Source organism: Stylophora pistillata, chromosome 7 (genome assembly GCF_964205215.1).
Source record: "Stylophora pistillata chromosome 7, jaStyPist1.2, whole genome shotgun sequence".
In the NCBI taxonomy this organism is placed as follows: Eukaryota; Metazoa; Cnidaria; class Anthozoa; order Scleractinia; family Pocilloporidae; genus Stylophora; species Stylophora pistillata.
The window spans coordinates 1,685,976-1,703,098 of NC_142525.1; the positions used below are offsets into that span (position 1 = coordinate 1,685,976).

Genomic DNA, 17,123 nt, shown 5'->3' on the forward strand with positions numbered 1-17,123 from the left:
GACTGCAATCGGGCAAGCCAGCGGATTCTATTTACTAGCTACTCTTGATCAGAAACAAACAAATGGCGCTCATCGGTGGTTCGCTGGTGCGTTTAAATTCTTTTAACAACTGTTTTGCTTAACAACTCTAAAGATGGGTTTTACCTTTTTTCAATGGGAAAACGAGAATAGCGTGAGTGCTATAAATGAAAAGCAAGTCGTTGGCGCCGTGGAGTTAAAAGAAGGGACAACAGTTCACTTGTCAACTGGCCGGTACAAGGGTCGAGCGGCAATTTATAAAGCTTCGAGTTTGAAAGTTTGTGGTGAGTAAAAATTGCGATATTCGGTAGAATCGAATCGGTCACTTGCATGTCACATTTTCTTAAGCGTACGCTTTACAATGAAACAAATACATCAGCAAGCTAAAAGTTTCAGGATTATTTTAGTCACGTTTGAAAAGCTGCGAGCCCAGTGAAAAAAGACAAACAGCTGCTTAGTCTGCAGTTTAGGATAACTTCATTACAATTTATTGTTACAGTTACAAGAAGATTTTCATTCAAATATTCATTATTTAACAGTAATTAAGCCCTTCACTCCCAGAGTGTTAAGTCAAAATTGAGAACAAATCTTTGAATTTAATTTTGCAGAATCAACAAAAATAAACAGTAAAACGTGAAAATGCTGCTTGACAGCTTACATTTGAATTTTAACACACAAGAGGTTTATGCAAAGAAGTTACAACCGCACAAAATTAAATGAAACCCTGACTCTGTGAGGAAAGAGTTAAATACTATTTGTATTATCATTCCAAATGAAATTATTAATTTGAAGACGATTTAATGGACTGATAGTATTTATTGGAATAAACATAGTTTATGATTCATTAGGACTATTTGACTATTTGAGGATAGTTTTTATGAAATTTTCAAGAAAGGTAAAAGAAATCAAATTTCATCCTAATATTACTACATGTTGATGTTAATATACAATTGAAAGTAATTTACATGTAAATCTAAATTAAGCACGTAAATAAATTTCATTGACTATTTCAATTTTTAGTCAGGAGTTGATGCATGTATTTATTTTTTAGTAGTTTCCCCGAAGTTTTCCTCAAATTCCTAATAATTCTTAAACAGTCCTGGAATTTCCTCCAAGTTTTCAAATTTACAGTCTTTCAGGGAAGTGATTAGTGCTCTGAGTTGGAAATCCTAGGAATTTCTAAGAATTCCAATTCCTGTTGGCTATAAGCATAGAATTTTGGGGAATTTCTAGGTTTTTAGAACTAGAGTTGTTGCAGTTAGGAATTGAATTCCTGTTTGAATTTACCATGAAAATTCATACCTCTTATTCCTAGTAATTCCTAAGAATTACTAAATAATTACTAAATTTGTAGTCCACAAATTCCATGTGGATATGCTCAATTGCGCCTTACAGTAAGAGTTAAGAACTAACCCTAAATCAAATTCTTAGAAATTCCTAAGAAAAGATTCCAGGGCTGTGCTCTACTTTGTTTCAGTACTTGGTTGCATTAAAGGATAATCTTGATTTCTCATGTCATTAAGACACCTTAAAAATATACAAAATGGAAAAAAAATTTTAAATGATATTTGTACCTATTCAGATATGAAGTTTGAATTCTGCCGAAAAAAAAAACTGAATTCTCATCTCCATCCCAATGTAACAGAAAGAATTTTTATGACAAACTTGTGCAAAAAAACTATTCGTGCTTCTTAAAATTATAAGCAATTCAAATAATTATTTAATGAATAGATTTGGGAAGATGGTAAATTTTGAGCTTGGTTGCTAAACACTAAAGAAAATTTGATAGTACAGTATCAAATAGTGTCTAATTTCATAGACACAAAGAAAATCTCTGCATGCTATGCTAGCAATATTTTCAGCACAAAAAGGTGGGAATGGGAGCTGTGTCCCCCCAAATTTTTGTTTGGAGGAGCCCCCGCTATGCTGCCTATGCTTTTAGTAACCTCCCTGACTTAATAGTCTGTTAATCTTACATAGAATTGTTACAAAATGGAAGGAGAGCCTTGAATAAAGAGGGTTATGTATTACCTCAATTTTCACATTTAAAATGATTTAGGTTCTATTTCTTGTGACCTTTACTCAAAAATCTTTTCTTGGCAAATCTAGTAATAATAAAAAACCCAAACCCAGCTTATTAAATACATTCCTAATCCTTCCAGCTTGACAAAAAGTTTTGGATTCTTAGAAGACAGAGTACAACAGCAGAGCAATGGTCCAAGACGCCAACAAATGAACATCATCATGAAGACAATATCATTCAGTTTTGCCAGTAATGTTTGACATCATCCAGTTTCTTGCATAAACCATCTTATCTGCAAAAACTGATTTGAGTAAATCAATTATTTGCTATCATTCTTTGAGAATAGACTCCTACCAAGATGTGGTTATTGGAGCGTTTTTCCTTAGAGTGTTGTAAGGTATAGGTATTTGAGAGTTCTTTTTATTTGTTTTGTTTACCATTTTTCATTTTGATCATAGGATGGCTCGTCGCTGGCTGCCAGTCAACAGGCCTACCATCCTGATGAATTCTGTAAGTCGGATACACTGAAAATTGGTATCCTTTGATAGGAAAACATTGCAGAAGTGGCAAAATTTTATAGTTGAATGTTTGTTGGTCTTTCTTTTAATGCTATCCAAATATTCAGTCTCCAACATCAGAACCATGTGTGAAGAAAATTACGGTGAAAGAAACAGTACTGTAGTTCCTGATGGATGAAACTCGCTGATTGCAAAGGCATCGTAGAAGTCGGACAATTTGGGTCAGTCTTTTCAGTCACCTGTTTGTCATTAATTACTTCCTTTTTGGCGGGTTGTTTAGGAGTGAACATTGGTCACGCGCTACCCTAATGCAATTTATGTATCTGCGTATTTTACTTGTACATGTAATCACATGATTTTAAGTGCATTTTGGATAAATAAGCATCCATGAGCAAATTTTTGCATGAGCCCGTAGGGCAAGTGCAATTTGTGGTCTTTGAAAAAGTTTACCAGTGCTTATTTATTCCAAATTGCGCGAGAAAAATCATGTGATTATGTATTAATAATATACATGAAAAAATACGACATAGCTTATCATAATTATGCATAAGAAAAGTGTGCGCATCATGTGCAAAAATAATTTATTTGAACCCTGCGGGTGACATTGTGCATTCGGTCAAAACAACTGCATACGATCATAACAATAAGACAAAATGAAATTTTTACATCTGTAAGGCGCAAAATATTTCAAAGTCCAGCCAAACAGTTCAAGGAATTGTTCAGTGAGTTTGGTAATTCTGAGTTTCTCTGATATTGTCTGGTTTGTTACTTTCTTTCCGCTGAATTAACCCCCTTCTGCACTGAATTAACTCTCTTCTCTGCTGAATTACCTGAAAACTGCATTTATCTTAACCAATCAGAACTGAGTAATTTTTTCATGTCTATTATTAATCAAGTAACAAATTTTGTTGTGAGGCTTTTTTCCCTAACATCTTTAAACCACAGACATGCAGTATTATCTGGCAATTCAAGCTCATCCTGTGTTATCTCCTCTGTGTGATCCTATCGACAGTACAGACACCACTCACATCACAGAGTGTCTCAGTAGGTCAGTAATCGATTCAAAATAGTATAATTATGACTGATACGGACAATGTCCTGTGGTCATTCTCAGGGATCTCTCTATTCCCTCCTCAAGGAGTGTGAGAGAATACCCTGGGAACTAGGTTTGCTAGATCCAGGACTGTTAAGATATCAGGAAATTGTGACTAACCACAGGCTTACACTTGTGTAGTTTTTTTCCTTGTTCTTTGCAATACCTGTGAATGTGAGTATTCAAAACATTATTTTGACAGCCACCAAAGACACAGAAATTCTCTTCGTCCATGCGGTTATCTGGCATAGCATTTCACTGTTCATTATGATGGTCTCTATAGCTACTTTGGTTTACACAAACTCTTTTTTTGGTTTTTGAATCGCAAGGCCAGAATAAAAGAATGAAATCAGAGCAACTACCACAAGAAGAAGTTAAACAAATAAAGAAAGAAAAGAGGGCTACAAAGACGATAGTCTGGTCATTTTATTAGCATTGCCTCTGACCTACGTGACAACAATAATGGCTGGGGTTGTTATCCTAACATTCAGCTGGAAAGAACCTGGTGCAGCAGCAGTGAATGTTCTTATGGTAGGCTGTGCTCTGTGTGTGGTTTTTTTAGCTTCCCTTGTCAACCCTGTTATTTACTGTTGGTGAAGTAGGAAGCTTTGAAATGTTTTCCTGGAAATGTTCCGTCTTAGGACACTAGGAGCTGGTGAACTGAAGGAGAGGTGTACTCAAGGGCCAGGTTGTTCAAAGGTGGGATAAGATAACCCACAGTTAGTGTGAAAATTGATTTCAAATCTGAAAGCTTTAAAAGAAAAATTTAATTCCATTTGTCTACAATCTGATGATTGAATGCTCTAAAAAGAATTGGGAAAATTATGCCAAAACAGCTTTTGAAAAGAGAAATATAGAAACCTGAATTAAAATTTAACCCTGTGTTAGGGCTAATCTAAATTTCTGTAGCAATTTTTGTTGGTATCTTTTGATTTCCCATTTCTTGTGACCATTAATTAAGAATTAGAACTCTTCGGCCAGGCAAAGCTCGTCGTGCCACTAACAGAAGCTTGACAGGGATTATTAGCGAAAAACATAATTTGATAAAAAAAGCAGAGAATCTTTAAGAGACCTGGGCCGGGTTATTCAAAGCTGGGTTAAGTCAACCCAGGGTTAGCGTGAAATTTGATTTCAGATCTGAAAGCTTTAGGAGAAAGTTCAGTTTAATTATTTTGTGTCTACAATTTGATGGTTGAATGCTCTAAAAAGGACAGGGGAAATTATCTCATAAAGGTTCTTGAATAGAGAAATAAGGAAACCTGAATCAAAATTTAACCCTGGATTAGTGCTAATCGGCCTTCAAACAACTGGACTCTGATGTATTGAACAGATTTAAACTTTCCCCATGTACAGAATCAAAATCTCCATGACATCTCTGGTTTCACATGGTGTAAAAAACAAAAGAAAGTATGTGAATTTAAGAGTTTTCAGGAACAGAAATAAATATCAACAACACATTTTCAAAATTAATTATTCTTTAATTTTCTATTGGTTTGACAAAGAAGTAAATAGAAAGTAAGTTTATTTGAATATCAAACAATAATCAAAAATTCCTTGTAATCATCCTTCCTTGCAGTTTTCAGGCAAAGATTCCATATTGTGTTTCAATTTACCTTTAAGTGTGAGCTCCTAGGTAAGATTCACTTTTGACTTTTAACTATCAGTACTACATCATGTAAGAAAATTACGTAAAAAATCATGGAGGTTACAAGCTACATACTTCAAGTACTGTTAAGAAATATTTTTTTTTCGTAAAAGCAAAGTACAGTCAGTGATTAGATTTATTGACTTCATATGAGAATTAGAAAATACTAAATTATTGTTAGAAGATGGCCTTTTGCTCATTTGTTGGCCTCTGGATGACAATTATACATTTTCAAGTGTCAATTTTTTTGAAAACACTACTACTGCTACTAATAATAATACAAGTGATCATCCTATGTACAAAAGTGTACATATTAGCAAACAAAATAATAAAAAGACATCTAGAAACAAGAAAAACTTTGTTAAGACATGTCTCCTGCACCATCTTTCATTTAGCAAAGAATTGATACTACAAAGTACTAGTATATATATAGACAAGCTATAAAGACAAAAATAGACATAAACAATGTGAAATTAATACGACCCATCTCTGTGTGATCTTATGTTTCATGATTATAATTGCATACATCTGCTTTTATTACAATTTCCTTCGAAAAACATTATACGAAAGGAGGTTTTAATCAATTTATGTTTGCCACTTCATTAATTTTGTTTATAAAAGACACTAGAAAATGAAACACAAACTGCTTCAGAAAATCCTATCAATAGCTAGAAATATTGTAACCACATTGTATCCAAGTTTATTTTCAGATTTGAAGCTTAGGTATATTTAAGCCATGACCAAGATGACACAAGCCATGTTGAAACATGTCTTTGAAAAGTTTTTTTTTTTTCTGTATTTCAAATGTGGTAGATTTCTCAATCTTTTGCAAAGTAATGTACAAACATAAATAATTCAATCCATAATCTTTTCTTCAAATGCATTAATTGCTATTAATGATATATTAATTTTGTTCCCCAGCCTATTCCAGAGCAAAATGCATCACAAAGCTATAGCTAGTCAGCCATTTCTAAGATTCTTAAAGCTTTGTTTTACATTGAGGTCAATGATGGAGATTTCAATGAGAAAATAGTTTTTTACGATCACATCCAAATGGAACTGAACTTCATATTTTAAGAAACCTTTAACATTAGCCTCTCTTTTTAAAAGGGCTATTACAGCATAGAAGTGGCGCACACGATCATGTTTGTTTGTTTTTCACAATGTTGGCATAAGTAAGCAAAAGCAAAAAAAAAAACAAAAAATTAAACCTACATCTCAAGAGATCCATCACGTCTTGTTAGCATCTTGACCCTTATTTCCCAGAAGTGATAAACATGTATCTTCTCCCTTAAATATTCACACATTATCCAGCAAACAGGTAATGAGAATACCTTAACTTATCAGGTAGAGGTTGTTATCTTGATTAAACTCCAAATTCCTGTAACAAATTAACAAGGAAATGTATCGCAGCTAGAGGGGAGAATTAACGATCAGATCTCCTAGGAGTTACAAGGTTAACTGCTGCATTCTTTTGCTTTCCTTTCTTTACTTACACTTTTCATGCTTAGTGGTACATCCATATCTATCTCAGCATGCCAACTAGATGCCAAAAAAATCTGGAGAGGAAGTTAATGATTCTCTTCTTCATCACCAAAAACAGAATTATAAAAAAATAATAGTATATTTAATCATTCAATTTTGTTGATAAATTGCTATTAATAATGAAAAATAACTTGCAGTTATTTGAATTTGAGATAGTGTTTATATATCTTAATCGTGTAAATTGGCATGTTACTACCATCATCAATGCCATCATCGTCATCATCACTAATTTCTGGCTCAAAAGACAGGCGAGAAACTTTGGGTGATGACGAAGGGGAACAAAATGGAGACACATCCAGCATTGGGTCTATGTTTCATCCAGGCGACAGAGCCCTTTTTATTCTGACACCGGCCCCCTTAATTCGTGCCCCTGCATCAAATATAGTGTCCTTGCCTTTGCCAATTAGGTGGTTCTGTGGAACACAAGCAAAAATATAAATTCAAATAGCTGAAATATTTACATGTTGGTATATATACAGCATAATAGAGGAATAAACATGGAAAGAATCCATAAATTTCTTGCAACAAGAATGAAAAAAAAGCAGTCCATTTAACCAACAAGAAATTAAAAAATATTTATGCTGGGCCACCTTTTGCCCAAAATTATTGACCAAAATTATTGACCAATTTTTAAAGAGGGAAGTCATCTCCCTTAGCAAACATGAATATCAAAAGATAGTTACTTTGATTTTGTTCACTAAGTAACTGATCACACATAATTTAAAAAGCAAATGTTAATCCTTATATCAACAAACAAAATTATGTGTTTGTTATTATTTTAATTCAGAAATACCTTTTAATAGAAGTAATGACTTGACGGTTGTTAACACAGGTCTTTTCATAGAAGCGACCAAGGAATGAAAAGTTTAAAGAGATTATGGTAATACCATTTGGATTTCAAAAATATTTTTTAAATTTAAAAAAAGTACTGGTAGGGAATTCATTTGCTAACAATTCAAATTCAGCAACTTTACTTAAATAAGGTTAATTTTAACATTTAAATTTAATGTTTAGGGTTTACCACAAAATTACAATGAAACTAAGATGAGGCTTTTTTTTTTCCAATCCTTCATGAATTTTCATTTATTGACTTCAGGTATAGATTACTGATGAGCAGTTATGTCAATTTAATTAAACTTATCTGCACAGTGGTCAAAATTCACTCTCCTTGCAACTTTAAAATTGTAGCTTCAAGCAGAATTAAAATTAGTTTTTTTCTAGTTTTAAAACTTCATCAAATGCCTAAGGATTCAATTTATGTCTGTGGATATTACTACAATAATTTACAAAGGTACCGTAGTTTAGAGTGGGTTTTAGTATAAATAGTTTAAATATTAATTTTAATTTTGTCAGAAAATAAAGCATAAAAACAATAAAAAGAGGTTTTATTGATCTCTTGGGTTAGGGTTAACAGATCAGATTACATGGAAAAGTCAACTGAAAAAAATATTAACCAAGATTAAATAAAAAGGTAGAAAGTGAAGTGACATTCACCATTGGATTAAATATATTCACAAGCTGAAACTACAAAATTCTACATATTTTTAAAATTCTTTTCATTTATAAACTTTCTAATGAATCTTTTTACAATTTATTACCATAATTTACTAATCTTTTAAAACTGACATTCCTGAGTTTTACCAACAAAGTATTTTGCTCTCAAATATTTAGTTATTATCACAATTAAAGAAGGCACAGACAAACACAAAAAAATAAGAGAATATTTGGTCTTGTTAGACTGAATTTTATGGGATCGGTCATCCGACCTTGGCAGTGTTTTCCTTTTTGCATTATAACGGGTAAACTTTACTGCTTGTTTTACCTCATATTAACCCCTGAAATTGCTCAGAATTCTTGAAATTCAGCAGGTAAAAGGATTGCTCTACCAGTTGAAGGTTTCTTTTAACAGTCATGCTGAAAATAAGGGACATAACTGCTAAAGAGCAATAGAAAGTTTAATCACTTTTAGAGGCACCGTTATCCTTCTCTTCCTCTTGAAAAATGTTTGTTTTAGAGAAAGACTTCACCAAGCTTACCAATCGACCATCCCCAGGGTGTCCAGTTCCTATTTTTTCCTATTTTTTCCTATTTTTTGGGCCCATTCCTATTTTCTCCAATTTTTTAACCAGAACCTCCTATTTTTCCTATTTTTTAGCCAGTAAAGCCAAAATTTGTAATAAAATTGAAAGTGGAATTATAGTTGAATGTCTTTTATAGTGAGATCATAAAGCACATAGTACGTTGACTCTGATGTTCTAATATTAGTTAAAGTAATAGCCACATTTGTTCTACGAAAGCCAGATCACTACAATTCTTTGAAACAGAAATAAAAACATATATTGGTGGCGAGAAAAAGAGAGATAAGCGACAGATATATGGCCTACTTGTCAACGGAATGGACCTCTGTCATTACACAAAACAGGTCAAGTCGAGAGCGGGTGAAAGATTCATTCACGAGGCTTATTCATTCATGTCAGTGTCATTGTATACATATCTATGTATATATGTATACCTTTATTTGCAACTTCCTTTGGATCATATTAATTCCGTCGGTTTGGGGTGAATTGTTAGAGGTACGTTAGCACAGCTTAGCAAAAATCTCATGATCATGCATTCTTTGTCATTGCGAAATAATTAAAAATAATTTTATCAAACTTAGAAGCTGTAGTGTGTGAATCTTATGGCTTGCTATTTACCTAGTCTCCTCTAGGGCATTATCTCAGAGAGCTCTCGGTAAAAAAGTGGAATAAAGCTTACATTTTACTAAGTTATTTAAACTTTTAGGGCAATGTTTGTGTCAGGACTGAACACGGCAAGCTTCTGTTCCGAATAATTAAATTCTAGTCTGGATCCGTTTAACTTGAAGAAGACCATCATTTTATTTATTTATCTATTCTTCAACTTTAAAATATTATGGAACATAAAGTTAAAACTCTTGACAGCCAAAGATAAGAGATGCAAAATTACTCGCTGAAATTATGTGGCCGGCTTACCGAGGCTGCCAAGTAACAAGTTGAAATCTTGAGCGTACTCCACCCGATCGCTCTTGCATTTATACTAAAAAATTAGCTCTAATTGATGTCCTTATTGATGTCCTTCATCGATGAAGACCAGAGAATAACGTCTTGGCAAACAAAAATCAAACATAACTTCATTGAAACCTCGGTCACCTCTTCTTTCCTGTCTTCCTTTTTTCCATCGGCTAGACTTGAATTGTTCAGCGGCAGACGTCTCTTGCGTTAACGAGTAGGCCATATATCTCTCGCTTGTTTCTTTTTTTCTTGCCACCAAGATTTGTTTATATTTCTGTTCACCGAATTGCGGTGAGCTGGCTTTTGTACTCGGTTTCAATGTGAAGTTTGGGCAAACATGTTTGCCGCTTTTCTCCAGCCATCGTCCACTTGTCGAGCTTCTGATGCTTCACAAACCTACAAAATCATCCTGTTTCCTTGAAGATATACGCGTCCTTTTTGATTGCGAACAGCAAATCACTACTAAACATTAAAAGCAGAAGACATCCCACGTAATTGTATTTAAAACGGAGTTCGTACAAAGCTATTTTAGGTGGAATCCGTGCTTAAACATCTGCAAGTTCTCTGAAAGTCTTTCTTTGCAATTTTTGTTTATCCTCCGCCTCGCTTTCATGACTAGGCACCAGTTTTTTCCCGCGTGTCCGCCATTTGTGAATACGGTGTATGAAAATGCCTGGCGGTAGAACAAAGTTTAGCAATGCATGGCTTTCTGCCTTCGATTCCAATGGTCAAAGATTGAGTTCTTGGTGTCGTAAAGGAGTGGATGACTACCATGCTTACTGTAGGTTTTGTGATAGTGAGTTTCTTTGTGACAACTCTGGAAAAGCGCAGATATTGCAACATGCGAGGAAAGCAAAGCATGTTCAGGCTGTTAAACCTGCAAGGGATGAGTCTCAAGGAAAGTTGTTTGTACTGCAGAGTCAACCAAGTGCAGGCATCTCAAACCGTTGTGATCTGCCAGAGCACAGGAGAAGTTCGTCTGGACAGCTGTCCATTATCAATTACAAAAATGCCAGCTTGCAAGCAGAGGTGATTTGGTTAGCAAAGTTGGCGTCATGTAACTTTAGCTTTCGCTCAGTTGACAATCTTGGCAACACATTTTAAGGCGATGTTTCCTGACAGCAACATTGCTTCAAGTTTTTCAATGGGTAGAAGCCGTGCATCCTATGTTATTGGGGAAGGCTTGGGCCCTCACTTCACACAGGTATTATATAAAGTGCAATTTGAATACGCAAATTATGAGTGCATATTTATGTGTGATTCTTGATATCAATGAAAGTTTATGTCAGTATTTCATCTTTTAATTTGGTGTATGAATAAAAAAAGGTAACTTACTATAAGTGTTTGTGTTTCTATCACCAGATAATTGTTGATGATGTAAAGAAGTCAGAACTGCCTTTTTGTTTACACTTTGACGAAACCTCCACCACGCAGGTCAAGAAACAGATGGATCTTACCTTTCGTTACTGGTCCCCGACTCATAATGAAGTCTGGATAAACTTCTATACCTCTTTATTTTTTGGTCATGCAGAGGGTGAAAAGGTGGCTAACCGTATCTTCCAAACAATGTTGAAAGATGACCTTCCAATAACGAAGCTGTGCACTTTGGTAAGAGATGGCCCTAATGTCAATAAAACCATTGTTAGAAAGTTGGAAGGAGCAATCAAAAATGACAACCCAGACTTTAGTGGTTTTATTGACTTAGGAAGTTGTGTTCTTCATAACGTCCATAATGCTTTTGGCAGGGGTTTAGAGGAATATGGGAAAGACATTGAACAGCTTTGTGTGGACATTCACTCCCTTTTCAAGTACAGTGCAGCTAGACGAGAAGACTATCACACTTTACAATCTGCAATGGGTGTGGAGATGCACAATTTCCAAAAGCATACCGAGGTGAGATGGCTTAGTCTGGGCCCTTCTGTGCGAAGAATTTTGGAGCAGTGGGATTGCATCTGCAGCTTTGTGAAGGATCTGGGAAAGGATCCCAAAACAGCTCCTAAGAGTGTTGCTTACAAGAGGGTATCGGCAATGTTAAATGACGAAGAAGGAAAGAAAACAAAGGCACAGTTGGAATTTGTGGGTAATGTTTCACCTGTTTTTGAAGATTTCCTCACCATTTTTCAGAACAGCTGCCCACAGGTTCACCTTTTATATGATAAAATGTCTGAGTTCTTGCGCAAGCTTATGGGTAGATTCCTAAAGAAAGATGCGTATGAGAAGAAGTTTGGTAGTGATCTAGTCAGTATTGACTGCAGTGCAAACAGTCAGCTGCTCGATGCTGATATTGCAATTGGAGAGGCGACCAAGAAGGCTTTAGCCCAAATCAAGCCAGATCGTAGAAAGTCTGTATATCTTGGCATCCGCACATTTTATAGCACATCCCTTACATATCTACAGTCTCATCTCCCTCTTCAGAACACTCTCTTAAAAGCATTAGGATGTCTCAATCCTGTCAAGAGAGAAAAGGCAAGTAGTGTGAAGGCAATTGCAATACTGGCTAAAAAATTGCAGCCTCAGTTGGATGTCAGCATTGTTCAAGATGAGTGGCGAGTTTATGCTGTCGATGAAGATGTTGAGCAGTTACACAAAGAGAAACGCGTTGACCATTTTTGGCAAGAAGTATTCAATCTCAAGTCTCTTAATGGGACCGAGCCTCGATATGTTGCTCTTCCAAAAGTAGTAAAATCAGGTCTTATTCTTGCGCAAACAAATGCTGAGTCAGAACGAAGTCTGTCAGTGAATGCCCGCATTGTGACGCAAGAAAGGACACTTCTTGGAGAGAGGACCATTGTTGGCCTTAGATCTGTGAAAGATGCTTTGAAGTTTTATGATCCTGAAAACCTGAGACCGGAAAAATTTGCCCTGACAGATGGTCTTCTAACTGCTGTGCGATCTGCGCACATGCATCATAGACAGCGGCTGGATGAAGAAGAAGCCGAGAAGAAGAGAAAGGAGGTGGATGAGAAATTGAAAGCTGAAGAGGAAGAACGAAGGAAAAGAGACCAGGAGAAGTTAAGAAAAGAGACAAGATCGTTGAGAGATAAAGGAGAGAGGCTAGACAAGAAGGAGCAGGAGGCAATGGATGAAATGCAAACGGCTAATGAGCTACTGTCAGAGGGCACATGTAAGTTGCAGGCTGCTCTATCTTCAGGTTCCAAGGTTGATTCACAAGGTGCAAAAGTTGCATGTCTCATGATTGAAACGGCCAAATCGAATCAGGCAAAGGCAAAGAGGAAGCTTGAAGCAGTAAGGGAGAAGCAAAAGGAGGTTAACATAAACAATCAGAAGTTGCTGGAGAAAGCTCTACCAGCGGATGTTTCTGCTGTACCATTAAAGAAAAGAAAGTCAAAGTAAATGTAAACTGTCATTTTACACCTCTACGCAGGTGCTCTGCCAGCTCAGTAAAGACTAAAATGTTCTTGTGTTAGCAATCATCTGCTGGATTAATGTTGAAGTTATAAACATAATGAAAAGCCAACTTTGTTTCTGAACAAAAGTGAAGGTGAAGCAGTTCAGTTGTTACTTTAAAATTAGGGAAATCAAAGTAAATAAAGTTATGTTGTACAGATTTTTTGATAGATTTATCTCAGTGAGGGATATCAGGAAGATTAAAAATTCAAACCAAAAAACTCGTTTTGTCCTATTTATGTTCACTGCTGTTGATCGACTAAAGTGGTGAATCGGGGATAGCAGCTGGCGTGTGGGGAGGCTACCTTTGTTGACGAAAGTACTATTGATTTTCCTATTTTTCTCCTATTTTTTAGTGCAAAGTTTCCTATTTTTCCTATTTTCTCAATCCTGAAATTCCTATTTTCCTATTTTTTTGGGCAACCATGCCGCTGGACACCCTGCATCCCTTCCAAACATGTCAATCAAGTCACGTGACTTCCTTCCCACTTTTGAAGCACCTCATGAGACTTGTCTGTAAGCTTTCCTTTGATTTCATCCATTTTTTGCCTGACCTGAACTTCTTTTTCCTACAGGTAAAGTACAAGATCTTATTAAGTAATTGTCTTCTCTGGGTACTATACATTTTTTTTGTCAATTACGAGGCTGCAAATAACGAACAAGCAGTCGTCGGTCACGTTGTCCGGTCAAACATGCTTTTGCTCGGACACTACCTTTTTTCGGCCGGACAAATTTTAATAGTCGAAATTCTCGCGATAGTGAACCAAGATTGCACAGTAATCACAACTAAATAAAAACTGAATCCAAGTCGGTCTTGCAAGAAAAATTACAAGTTAATAATTTTACTACTCTTTTGTTTTCAGTAAAACTCAGAGCCCTATTTTTAAAGTTACAGTTGTGAATTTTTGCTAGAGTTTAAGAGTGGTCAGATTCTCCAGGTTTTGAGCCGTTTGCTCGCTTTTTGCACTTTGCAACAAATGCTACCTGGAGTATTCTCGATGCAGCAAGATTATTCTTCGTGAGGGCGCTTTCCTATCATTCAGTCAGTCAAACAATCAATCACTTTATTTAAGACTAAATTATGGTATCTAGCCAAAGATAAAACCCTCTACTGACTGGGAACACTTAAATAAAGTAGATAAAATAACGGAAGACGTGATGATTTGCAGTCGCGACAGGACTTGATGACATCGTGGAAATTTGCGACTGCTGGGAATGTCTCGACCACTAATTTGTCTACTTTTATAATCTTTTTGTTTTCTTTCAGAAACATGACTGTTGTCCCTTGTGATTATCAAACAGTTAAAAATTAAAATTTTTTTGAACGAGTCGGTAGATGACCGGACAAGATGTCCGGCCACCCAAGGCTTTGTCTGGACAGTACCCAATTTTGACTGGACATTGTTCGTTCACCGGCCGTTATTTGCAGGCCTGCAATTATGAAAGAGAATTTAGTGTTTCGTCACAATACCTCCCTCTACCTGATACAGTTGGCTTTTATCACAACCCGTTTGTAAGACAATGTATAGATATTGCAGAGAGAAGTTACATGTTTATCTTTTAAGGTAAAGAGTTGAGAGTTTAAAGATGTGAGGCTTACCACAGTAGGGGAGAAATGGAATATTAAAAACTCTTTTATGGAATGCAGGCCAGTACTTTTCCTCTGGTCATCAAAAAAGCTGACCCTTTAACTTCCATAAGTGAGGAACATGTATCTTCTCCTTATTATTTCCATACATTATCCAGCAAACAGGTAATGAGAGTAATCAAAGTCAGCAGGTAGAAGTTGTTATCCTGATCTAACATCAAATTCTCACAACTAATTTATAAGGAAATGTGTAGCAGCTAGAGAGGAGAGTTAACAGTAAGATCTTGGCAGTCTAAGGGTTAATGAGTACTTTGTGCTACCTTGCAAAATGAATTACAATACTTTGTGCCAGGACAGGGAGGGAGAAGCCAAGGAAGGCTTTTCAGAAAGGGAGGCCTGGTTACAAAGTGAGAAAACTCTCAACTGAGGCTGACCACCCATTTTATAGCATACTGACACCACTTAAATTTTCAGGCTTAGCCTACAAAGAAATGGATGTTTCTTGTTGAAAAAAGTCACTCTCAGATCAATTTAAATTCTATTTTCAATTTCAAGAAAATATGAAATTATAGTGTGATCGTCAGGGTGAGTGTAGTCGTGAGAAGAACTGTTGTCAGTGGTGGTGACTGACGTTTCGACAACCTGTGTGGAAGTCATCATCAGAGTCAAGTGAATAGTGGTTGTCAGTAGAATGTTCTTAGTCCAGTTTGTGTAAAATGATTGGTCAGTTTTGCCGTGATGTTATTGGCTGCAAGACTCAAGTGGCGTAAGTCGGTCGTGATTGGTCTGTTTCTATCTGTAAGTAAAGTTAGGTCATTCTGTTAGGTTTGTTTGTAATGTTAATGTCGTAAATGAGTCATTTGTATAAAGCCAGTAGTAGTTCACACCTGTTTAGGGGAGTCTGTTCTAAGTTGGGAAACCAGCTTTCCAGAGTCAGTCGATGAAAGTAACTTAGTGCTGTAGGTTAGGCATTGCGCAGAGTCCCAGTCAATATTGTGGTTTGTAAGTCGATGATGTTCAGCAATGTGATTGTTAACATCACCTTTCCTCGTCGCCTGTCTGTGTTCAGTTAGTCTTGTTGCGAGGTTTCTGCTACTCTCTCTGATGTAGGAGGCTTGGCAATTGGAGCAATTGATCTTAAATCGCTCCCTGTCTGTTCCTTGGTTTGTCCTTGTCTTTAATGTTGGTTAGTAACTGCTGTAGAGTGCTCATGGATTTGTGGGCAACGCGGATATTGAAGGGTTATAAGATGTGCGAGATGTTCTCAGACATGCCTTTTATGCATGGTATGGTTGCTGTAGTCGTCGGAGTTGCGGTGTCGTTTGTTTTGGTAGTAGTAGTAGGTCGGTGAGTGTTTCATCAGATGAAGTCATCATCGTAGTTCTTTGAAGAAACACAGTAAAGGTATTTGTTCTCATCGGATAAGCTGCCTGTTGAGTCGCATACTAGTTGCGCGCGTCGTGTCAGATCTCTGATAGTTGTGGCTTTGTGTGATGTAGGATGACTTATCTAGTAATCTGTTGGTGTGTGTCAGTTTCCTGTAAACTGTTGTCTGTAGTGAGTTGTTGTCACAGCTTACCAGACAGTCTAGAAAAGGAAGTTTGCCATTTTCTTAGACTTCTCTGGTAAACTGTATGCCCCTGTTTTGTCCGTTAAGGTGTTGGTGGAATGCGTTGATTTCATTTTGTCGTATGGCAGTGAATATATCCTTAACGTAGCATAACCAAAGCAGTATCGTTTGTGGGCAAGTCAAAAGGGCATGTTCCTTAATGTTCTTCATTACAATCTCTGCTACAACAACAGAAACTGGAGACCTCATAGCTGTGCCGTGTAACTGTTTGTAGTGTTTACCGTTGTACTGAAAGTAAGTTGACATTAGGCAAAGGTTCAGTAACTTGAAGTACACAATGTCGTCTGTTGGTAGCAGTAGTGGGTCGGTGGATTGTCGGATTGTAAACAGCCATTTCACATCAAATGACACTAGTTTGAGTAGTCGTCAATTTTCCTTACAAATTGAAGAAAGTTTCAAGATGACAAGTGATGAGAAAAGAGAACAATATCAATTGAAGGATTATTAGTTGATCCAATACCAAATTCTCCAAACTTATATCATAAGAATTGTATGATGGACACCCTCGATAGGGCTAACCTCTGGTGTCTCCCTTTCTTTCAAATTACTTATTTTGTGATTTGATTGGATAAAGTATTATTACTATTATTATTATTAATAAGAGATAGTTTACTGAATTTTTC

The 17,123-nt window shown here is 36.1% G+C and overlaps 1 protein-coding gene and 1 pseudogene across 2 annotated transcripts; one reads left to right on the forward strand and one right to left on the reverse strand.

Moving 5' to 3' along the window:
* The first annotated feature begins 74 nt into the window (after nucleotides 1-74).
* On the forward strand, nucleotides 75-13,443 carry LOC111336706 (uncharacterized). 2 transcript variants are annotated; one of them, XM_088726592.1, is made up of 7 exons: nucleotides 75-302; nucleotides 2,500-2,575; nucleotides 3,505-3,607; nucleotides 3,982-4,183; nucleotides 4,294-4,351; nucleotides 5,229-11,078; nucleotides 11,237-13,443. In XM_088726592.1, exons 6-7 carry the CDS (start codon nucleotides 10,983-10,985, stop codon nucleotides 13,226-13,228), a joined length of 2,088 nt encoding a protein of 695 aa, XP_088582718.1. In that variant the 5' UTR covers nucleotides 75-302; nucleotides 2,500-2,575; nucleotides 3,505-3,607; nucleotides 3,982-4,183; nucleotides 4,294-4,351; nucleotides 5,229-10,982; the 3' UTR covers nucleotides 13,229-13,443. The 2 variants fall into 2 exon arrangements, with proteins under 2 accessions (XP_088582718.1, XP_088582717.1); XM_088726591.1 differs by adding an exon at nucleotides 2,667-2,780 and having other exon boundaries at nucleotides 2,500-2,551; nucleotides 3,982-11,078.
* A 1,805-nt stretch (nucleotides 13,444-15,248) lies between these two features.
* Nucleotides 15,249-16,866, reverse strand: LOC148726080 (uncharacterized; annotated as a pseudogene).
* Nucleotides 16,867-17,123: the final 257 nt, after the last annotated feature.